Raw genomic sequence first — 9,914 nt, forward strand, 5'->3', positions numbered from 1 at the left:
GAACTGGGCAGGAAATGGGCATATATGTAGAGAGAGAGGGTGGCGTCCTCAGGCTGGCAGAGCCCCTCATGGCTGCTGCAACCACTGTGACATCCAGGTGGTAGTTTAAGCTGGGCTTGGAGGGAGCCATCTGGGGTGGACTCTTGGCTCTGCCTCTAGTGAGCTGAGAGCCTGAGCCCAGAGCCTAACTTCTGTGCCTTGACTGACTTTCCTATCAAATGGGGATGATACTGATGACCCCTCCCCTGGTGGCCTCAAGGACAAACGTCACTGGGGGCAAATGATGCACTAGACCCTTGCCTGGCACCAACGAAGCACCCACTGGCCGTCAGTCCTAGCTCAGGGTTCACTGTACTCTCCCAGTCGTCAAAGGGAAGTGACAGAGGGGCGGGTCCCTTTTCTCCCCACCTCACCACAGAGAGGAAAACCAAACCAGGGAGAAGGTCCCGAGGTCCTGGCGGCAGAGGCAAGCAAAGCAGGCCCCCAGAAGTCCTGCCCCTCTGCCAATGGTGGGGCTCATCATATTTCATACCGGAGATGCTCAGGCCAGCCCTACCCAGGCTTAGGGCCACCCCAGCGGCGGCCACCGTGACTGAAGCCAGGCTCACCTGAGGCTGACCACGAGAGCTCCAGGAACACAGGGGGCTGACATGGTCCACAGTCAGGTTTCAGGGGAACGGTTAAGGCCAGAGAGGCCTCATGTTGCAGGATGAGGTGGGGAGGGCCAGCTCCCCTTCCTCCCCAGTCCTCGGCCTCCACCCTAGGTCTTAGTCCAACCCAAAGCCCACCTCCTCCCTGAAGACTTCGATTCTTCCTTCCTGTTCTGCTGCCACTCCATCAGCCCAGAGTTCTTGCCTAAACTATAGTAACAGCCTGTCCTTCCCTTGAGGCCTGAGTGATCTTCCTAATACACCCTCTGCTCTGGTCACTCCCTTACCCAAAAACTCTCGGTGGCTCCCAGTTGCCTCAACTCCTGATTCAAAATGAATGTGGTAGCTGAAAGCATGGACACTGGGATAAGGATGCCTGACTTTGAATCCAGACTCCTTACTGGAGGGAAGCATCAAAGGTGTTTTGCTTTTTTTCCCCCAATAAATGAGGCTTAAAAACCTCAGTATATACCTCAAGGGACATCTGTGAAAATTAAATGAGATAACACATGTAAAGTGCTTAGTAAATACTCCAAAAATTATAGCTGATGCAATGTTTAAATTTTTAAATTTTGTACAATTGATCCTGAATAGCCTATAGCCTCGGGCTTCCCTAGTGGCTCAGCAATAAAGCATTCGCCTTCAAGAAAGGAGATGCAGGTTTGATACCTGGGTCAGGAAGATCCCCTGAAGAAGGAAACGGCAACCCACTCCAGTATTCTTGCTTGGGAAATCTCATGGACAGAGGAGGCTGGTGGGTTATAGTTCATGGGAGTCACAAGAGTTGGACACGACTAAGTGACTAAACCACCACGAGTTTATAGCCTCAAGTACCATCACTGAGTCTAACAAGGCTGTTGCTTAATTGAGGATGGTCTAGCCACTGCTCCCTGCTATCCATCCTCCAACTATCCACTCAGCCCAATCTTGCCCACCCTCCAGGGCTCAGCTTTTAGAAAGATCCCATGTGGTCACTGCAGGAAGAGGAATGTGGGGGACAGAGTCAGGAAGGTGACAAGAAAAGATGGGAGGGACCAAGGGGCCAGGTCAGGAAGACATGGGGTGATGGAGGAGGGGAGAGAGGATAGGGGATCATGACATGAGGTGGGAGATGGGGGCTTGAGAGAGCCAGGAGGACAGGACAGGAAGCAGCAGGACTGGGGGCTTGTGAATGCAGAGCAGGAGGGGACAGGCTCACCAGGGACAACCTGAATGAACCTGGAGCCTCTGCGCATGCATGATAGACAGACGCAGGACTCTGGGTCGGCAGGAGAGGGCAGGGAGGGGTGCCCTGGATGCTGGCAGGGGTCCTGCTAACTGAAGCCACATGCTGGGGCCCTTCCTCAAGAGTCACTGTCAAGTCCAGACCTTGGATTTGAGCAGGAGCCTAACGGAAGCCAGAGTGGCAGGCCACCTCCTGCCCAAAGTCACCGACCCTCCCCACCATCTCCCCTCTTCCCCATCTAACAGTCAGCACTGAAGGACTCTAGAGTGGGATTGAGCCAGGTGTGCTGGTCTCCGCTGAGGGTCGGAGAGGAGAAGAGAACTGGCCAAGCCCTCTGAAACTGGAGGCCAAGCCATGGCTGGGCCCAGGACCCCCACTCCCGGCTCCACGCTCTGCTCACTTCCACAGTCTCGGGCATCTCTCCTGAACGGCACTGGAGAAGGTTTTCTGCGAATGCCTGGAAGATGCCTGTCCACAGCCTCCCTGCCCCAACTCCCTCCCTGAGCCACTCTCACCCTCCAGCCCACTAATTCCCTGAACCTGTGGCCACATCAGCCATACCCACCACAGGGCCGGGCTCAGATGGAAACAGACAGGTGGGCTGCTGTCTGGACGGCAGAGGAAAACAAAAGTCCCTGGGGATTTCTGCCCCATCTTCAGTCAGAGCACTAAATCAACCTAGGGTCCCGGCTCCGAAGCCGGGGATGGACCAGCAATTTGCTGGTCAAAGGGATCCACCTGTGTCCCTCGAAGTCACCCTGGGCTGCCAACTGTTCCCACACATGCCCACTCAGTGTCTGCTCCCAAGAGTAGGAGGGTAGCTGGTCTGCCCGGGGCCAGGGAGGTGAGCTCTGCAGCCTCATGGGCTAGCTAACAGGTCTTGTTCTAGTAACACAAGGTGGTTTTGTGATCCTCAACCTCCGCAGGCAACAACCGAGATGCAGCCTGTTCCAAGCCCTCCTCCCCTGCAAAGAGGACACAGAAGCTGAGAGGTCGGGCAATCTGACATGATCAACACCAGGGCAGAGACAGAGCTGGGGCCTCCTGGACAGCTGCCCTGCCCCAACCACCTCCCCCAGCATTGCTCAAACTTGGGGCAGTCGGAAATCAACTCCTGCAAACCCCTCTCCGTGAACAGACACTTCCTCTTCCTGTGCACGCACCTCGAGAGCCCCAAACCACAGTGATGTCACCACCACCTGTGACCTCACGACGTGACACGGTGGAAACTGTGGGCTCCAGAGTCCCAACCCCACAATTGGCATCTCAGCAGAGGGGTGCTCATGCCCAAAGTCTGGGGACTCAGAGCCGGGGGGTGGCTGTGCAGAGGCATCGCAAGGACAAAGGCTTCTGCAAGGAACGCCCTCTCCCCACTCAAGGCTTCCCTTTACCTGCAGGTTCCCAGGCAGCAGGTCCACAGTGATGCCCACGGCACAGACTTTCATCCCCGAAGTGCCTGAACATTAAGAGGGGCTAACTAGGTCGTAAGGGGTAGGGAGGTGAGAAACCCGTGAAGCCTACTCTGCCTGAGGGTTGTGCATCTTGTCTTGGCTGCAAGCTGACCAGCAGCCTTGATGCTACTGTGGCCTGAGTCAGGGAAATCATTCCAGCCAAACCAAGTGGGATTGAGGTCAGCAAGAAGAGAGATTGAAAAGCAGAGATATTAATGGTGGGGAGGGAAGAACTCTCCTTCCTGGGAAAACTCTTAAACCTCCTCACCCCCAGTCTGTGGCCTGTGTCAAGCACAAAGCTGATGCTTCTCCAGCACTCCAAGAGTGTGTTAGGATCAGTGCTGTTAGGTTTTATAGAGATAGGGGTGCTTAGGCCCAGAGAGGCTAAGTAACCCGATCAAGGTCACATAGTGAGCTGGTACTTCAGTGCACAGATGGAAACTCTGGTCTCCTGGCCCCCAGGCCAGTGCTCCTTTATCAGGGCCCTGCTACCTCAGAAGCCACTTGGAGAATGGCAGTCGTGGACAGCATGACCATAGAAGAGCCTTCACAGGGCTTCCCATTCTCAGGGTTACAAGTAAACAGAATCTTCCAGATTGCAGAGGTCAGAGATGGAAGAGATTTTAAAGGCAGTCTGGAGTCATCCCATGCCCATCTTGCTGATGGTGAGAAAGTCGAGGCCTTCTGCATCCTCTCCGCAGCAAGGTTATAAGACTCCCCTATTCTATGCCCCATGTCCCCCTTGTTCACCCTCAAATGAGATCCAGCACCTGTCACTCACTGAAAGGAGTAGGGGGTGGGGAGGATTTCCTGACCCCATAGCATTTGCCACACACCGGGCTCCTGAGGCCAGGCAGTTGGGCAGGTGGTGTGAGAAGCCCCAGGAAGGGGGTCTTGAGCAGGAAGCATAGCTAGAAGGCGGGCAGGAGGGAAACTGTTCTTTCTGGGCAGGAGCTCTGGGCACATGGAGGTCTGCCATCCCTACCACGGGATCCTGGGAATCTGACTCCACGGGGACTCCCAGGTCCAGCAAAGCCACAGATGCTCTAACAACTGCCAATGGGCTGCACAACTTAGAAAGCACTTTTTAATCCTGACAACCAGCCAGAGAGGTGGGGGATCATTCCCATTTTACAGATGGGAATACAAAGGCAGGCATCCATAGATGGACAGATACGTCAAGGTCACACAGTCTATAAACAGCAAAGTAACGGGTGAGCCAAGGTCTGTCCACCTCTGAGGCCGGGGCCCTTCTGCTAAGTCATCAATATTGCTTTCGTGGGGCCTGATGGGATGTCCGGAAGCAGGAGTCACAGCATCTCTGCTTTGTTCCTGTTTCCCTTGGTAGCACCCCTCTCTCTATCCTAAACCCCTGGCTTCCCTCCCTGCTTGCTTCCGGGCAAATCACATGCTTCCTGGGTTCCTGAGTCACTGCCAGTGGGTGGCCCTGTCACGAGCCGAGAGGGGGATGTGGGCGGGTGAGCACTTTGGGGAGAGCACTGCTAGCCTCAGCAGACCTAGCAGAGGAAAAGCCCAGAGAATCACCCCAGAGAGGAGACGAACTGGAGCCCAGCCCCGCCTGCCACCACTGGCTCTTCAAACTCAGCCATCTCATTCAAAACACAGGGTCATTACAAAGGTCAGAGGAATATTTTCGGACATTAAGTCAATATTTTTTAGCACTAATTACATGTCAGCCAGTGTTCTAAGCCAGTGATTCTCAACTGGGGTAATTTCTCCCCCAGGGGACATTTTGCAGTATCTGGAGACATTTTTTTTTCTTTTTTTGGCTGAGCCTCACAGCAGGCAAAAGTCACCCCGCCGGGGATCAGACCTGCGCCTCCCGCAGTGTAAGCGCAGTCTTAACCACTGGACCACCAGGGAAACCCTATCGGAATATTTCCAACTGTCACAACTGAAGGGTGAGTGCTGCTGGCATCTAGAGGGTAGAGGTCAAGGACGTTGCTAAACATCCTAAAACTCAGAGGACAACTCCCATAGAACCACCTAGCCCAAATGTCAAGAGCACTGAGAATGAGAAATCCTCTTCTAGGCTATGAGTCTACAGTAGTGAACAAGTCCCTGCCCACACCTGACTTAACATTCGAGTAGAAAGACACAATGCAAGTGAAAGAAATTTAATAGGCCAGGAGTGTTATATAAAAAAACAAAGCAGATTATGGGAGCGAGAGTATCTGGAGGGGAGTTTGTATGTAAGTTGGCCAGAAAAGGCACCCCTGAGAAGAATTCATTTGAGCAGAAGGAAGTACGGGAATGAGACCACAGGAGAACACTGGAAGCATTCAAGGTAAAGGGGAAGCAAGTGCAAAGGGCTTCAGGCAGGTGTGTGTGTCACACATTTGAACAACAGAAAAGCAGCCAGCATTGTATAAAGCTAGAACTAAGCTGATATGTAGAGCTGAAGGTAACACACACGCAAACACCCAACGGATGGCAGTACAACTCTCCCCCTCCATTCTTCTTGGTTACTCCTCCAGGAAGCCCTGATGGTCAAGACCGTAAATGTCTCCCAGCCCTGGAAAAGAAGAGTGTTCCAGGAGCCACTGGGCCAGGCCCCAGGAGCAGTGAGGGCCGCATCCTCAGCCAGCAAGCAGGTTCCCCTCTGGGATCTCAGACAGGGGCAAAGGGACATCCTAGGACAGCAGGTACCCTGGATCACCCATCGCCACCAAAGGCTGATATCTCTAGGCCAAGCTGGGGGCCCCCAACCTCTCCCCTAATTCAAGCTGGCCCCAAGCAAATAATAATAATAATAATAAGGCAAACAGAGACCCCTCAGCCTCAGGACTTCCAGGGGAAGGTAGGTCACCCAGCAGGTAGAGGTCCCCTCAGCCCCCTCCCAGCAACAACAGAAAGCTAGACAGCTGGGGTCCTGCCCACCCCCATCAGTCGGCACCAATCACCCACCTAACCTGTCAGCTTTACTGGCATTTCTTTGTTGAATGAATGAATGACTAGATGAATGAATGATGCATTTCACACCAGCTGGCATATACAGCTTTTAAAGGAAGCAAAAACCCAGCTGGCAAAGTGATTCTCCTGCACCTGCAGTCAGTTCAAGTCTCCTTGGGGCTCTTTCTGCAACTCCCTCTGTTACACCCAATATAATTGGACATCACTGAGTGCCAGGGACCCGACTGGGGGCAGGAGGGGGACACAGGCACAGGGAGAGTAGAGTGAGAAGGGCTTTGGAATCAGAGAGACCTGTATTCAAATCTCCTCACCCCCTACCCTCCAGTTCTACAATCCTGGGAAATGCCATAACCTCTCGGAGACTCAGTTTCCACATCTCTAAATGGGAAGACCCCCTTTTAGGAGCTGCTATAAGGAAGGTTTCAGCAAGATTCTGCAATTAAATTCAAAGCCTAGTACCTGGCACTCAGTGGGTATTCGAAAAAAAGGTGTTGTGGTGGTGCTAATAATAAGGAGAAAGATTGCACAGAACCTGTCCTCAAGGAACATTCCATCTACTGAGGTGGATAAAACACCAGATTAAAAAATAGAATGACGTCTCTCCGCAAGGGAGATGAAGGGCTGGGAGTTCTAAAAGCAGTTCATCAAATTCAACTGGGAAACTCAGGAAAGGCTTTGGGATAGGGATAGGGGGAAATGTGTAAAAGACCCTGAAGGATGGGGTAGGGGTTACCATGGAGAGGGGACAGCATGGAGTGTGAAGATACACAACGACCATGAAATACCCAGATGCCTCACTCGCCCTGGCCTGAGACACAGGGGCAGCAGGTCGGGTGGAGGGGAGAGCAGTTTCTGCCTTGGCTACTGGGGGCCTTTTGCTTCTCAGGCAAGGAGAGAGGTGCTCTACTTTGAGGATGGTTGCCCCAGCAATGAGACAATCCTGGGAAGGAGGGAACAAGCTGATATGGGAGCAGGTCACAGGGGAGGGAAGCGAGAGACTCAGGCAAAGCCCTCTAACAACTCCAGGACGAGTGGCCACTGTCCGGAAGAGAAGCCCCACGCCCTTTCCCCCCAGGAGCTCCCATGATCCAGTTTTGGTGAGGCAGACAATGCCCCTAGTCTTGGTACCCTGCAGGCAGGCTGGGGACCACAGCCATGGGCATCCATACTCAGGTCTCAGAGTTGGGACTCTCCTGACCTCCTCTGTTTACACAACAATCTCTGGGGCAGCAACCCGCCCCCACACCAAATGTGAGTCAGTTCTGATCTGACAGCCTCCATCCTCTGCCCTGGAGAACTGGACTCTAAGGTATCTTTAGCCTTAGCCTGTGAGTCACCTCACATGAGTCAATACCACCTCCTACTTTCTTCCCTGGTAAAGATGTCCAGACGGGTCAGTATACACCCATCCATAAGATCGTGAGAAGGGATGAAGGCACACCTGCTCATTTGCCAAGAAGGGAAAGGAAGAGATGTCCTTTTTAAGGGAAGAGCACCCTCCCATGCCCTTCTATGAAATACAAGGAGTTTGCTGAGCCTCAGTTTTCCTTCTCTGCAAAATGGAGCCATTCAGTCTTACCAGCCACAAAGGGCAAAGGAGGAGCAGTCCTCTGCACACTCTCCCTTGCTGTCTGGTGAGTGCAGTCAGTACTGAATAACAGCTCTGAGGTCTCTGCTCTCTCTGTTTTCCTGGAGCCCCTTAGAGATCATGTCAGTCTTGACAACCAGCCCAGAAGTCCACCCTTGTCCCCAGATCCTCAGGGAGGTCAGACCAGGGGAACTCTAGGACAGCATCTTCCTGACAGGGCAGACTCTGAAGTGGGGTCTGGGCAAAGGTCTCGGAAGACAGCCCATAGTCTGAATGTGCCCTTATTAGGCACTTACTGCACACCTGCCCTATTCTTTTAGAGGCACAGCCCCAGTATTTCTAAGAAAAAATAAAAGCATTGCCCAGAAGAGGAGGAAGTCTTCTGAAGAAGGTGCCGGGCATCTGCAGTGGGGACAGCGCCCCAGTACAGTTCACCGCCTACCCTCACCCCAAACCCACCCTGGGGAAGGCAGGGGTCGCAGGGGTAACGGGAGCTGGGGTCCAGAGTCTGTCTGGGATCTGTCCAGAGCCCGCTGGCTGGCCACCAACGCCCTGGGCTGCGCTGACGGAGGGACCAGGGTGCGATCCCCGACCGCGGTGTCCAGAGTTCCAGACCTCGGACCTCGGGCGCACGTGTGACAAACCCGAGGTCCCCTTAAGGTCTCCAAAGGCGCGCGCGTCTGATCCTGTTTCCACGGCCCGGAGTCCAGTTCCTGTGTCAGGGCACCCCGGGGGCGGGGGACGCACGCCAACCCGGGGGTGGGTGGGATGCCGCCCCCGCGGGGGCGCGCGAGTCACCTACCTGGGCGGGCACGGCGCGGCCCGCGGCCCAGAACTGCAGACCGACCGCCAGCGCGGCCCAGAAGGCGGTGGGCGCCATAGGTGCGGGCGGGTTGGCCAAGCCCTCGCGCCCTTGAGCGTCCGCTCCCGCTCCGCTGCCTCGGCGCCTCTGACTGAAAGCGAAAGCCGGTGCGCGGCCCCAGACAGGCCGGGGGGCGGTACCGCGCGCGGACACACCTCCTTGCCCTCCTCCTGCACCCGCCCCCCGCCGGCCGCCCTGCGCCACAGCCCGGACACTCACCGGAGTTTGCCCGCCTCGGCGCTGGGTTCGGACCTCCAGCGCCAGCCACTCCCCGCCCGCCGAGACCCTGCAATCTCTTTCTAACATCCCCTCCTGTTAGAATCAAGCTTCCTAGAGGTGGCGCGGGAAACCCTCACGGGAGACAGGCTTCTACCAGGCTTGTGGTTGCCCCGAGGCTTTGCCTGCTGACCTGCCCTCGTCCACCTACCCCTCCCACCCGCGTCAGGCTCTCCACTCTCGTGGAGGAGTGGGGCACAATTGGGGGAAAATATCGCACAAAACTGACACGAGCTCAGCTAGGGGCGTCCTAGATTATTCGCTCATTTAGACTTTAGAGTCGGCCCACCTGAGTCTGAATCTCTGCATTAACCTCAAAGAGATAGTCTGAAGATTGAAAGTTATGGAGTAAACATACTATAGTATGTATTGGACTTCCCTCGTGGCTCAGCGGTAAAGAATCTGCCTGGCAATGCAGGAGACGCAACAGACACAGGTTCAATCCCTGAGTTAGGAAGATCCCCTAGAGAGGAAATGGCAACCCACTCCAGTATTCCTGCGGTATTCTTGTTCCATGGACAGAAGGACCCTGGCAGGCTACAGTCCATGGGGTTGCATACAGTCCCTCAGGACTGAGCAACTATATATATATTATATATGCATGTAAATTTATAATGTAAGTATCTAAGTAACTTAGTAAGCTCTGTGTGCATATTAGCTGTTACTTCTATTCTTCATCTGCTCGTTTATCCTTAAACATTCTTCATATCCTCCTCAGAGTGAGCCTGGCCCTTCCCTGACCTCCTTGAGTCCCCAGTCCTGGTAGCAAACGAGTAAACAGAGACTGGGACAGAAAACTGTCCAGGAAGCTGTGGGGGCCCAGAGGGGCCTGGCCCAGGCCAAGGGCCACAAAGGCTGGTTTCCCTGGAGTTTACATCTGAGCATCCATTCTAGCTGCCACTCTGAGTGCCAGGGCTTCTAATACCAG

The 9,914-nt window shown here is 54.4% G+C and overlaps 1 protein-coding gene across 1 annotated transcript in view; it reads right to left on the bottom strand.

Moving 5' to 3' along the window:
- The window catches only part of TNFRSF1B (tumor necrosis factor receptor superfamily, member 1B), a 35,419-nt gene extending 26,622 nt beyond the window's left edge, over positions 1 to 8,797 (bottom strand). The window contains exon 1 of the mRNA XM_010849843.1: positions 8,651 to 8,797. Coding sequence (XP_010848145.1) covers positions 8,651 to 8,728 — 78 coding nt within the window. The 5' untranslated portion in view covers positions 8,729 to 8,797. The remainder of the gene's footprint in view (positions 1 to 8,650) is intronic.
- Positions 8,798 to 9,914: the final 1,117 nt, after the last annotated feature.

The sequence above is a fragment of the Bison bison genome, unplaced genomic scaffold (assembly GCF_000754665.1).
Source record: "Bison bison bison isolate TAMUID 2011002044 unplaced genomic scaffold, Bison_UMD1.0 scf7180017864289, whole genome shotgun sequence".
NCBI classification, from domain to species: domain Eukaryota; kingdom Metazoa; phylum Chordata; class Mammalia; order Artiodactyla; family Bovidae; genus Bison; species Bison bison.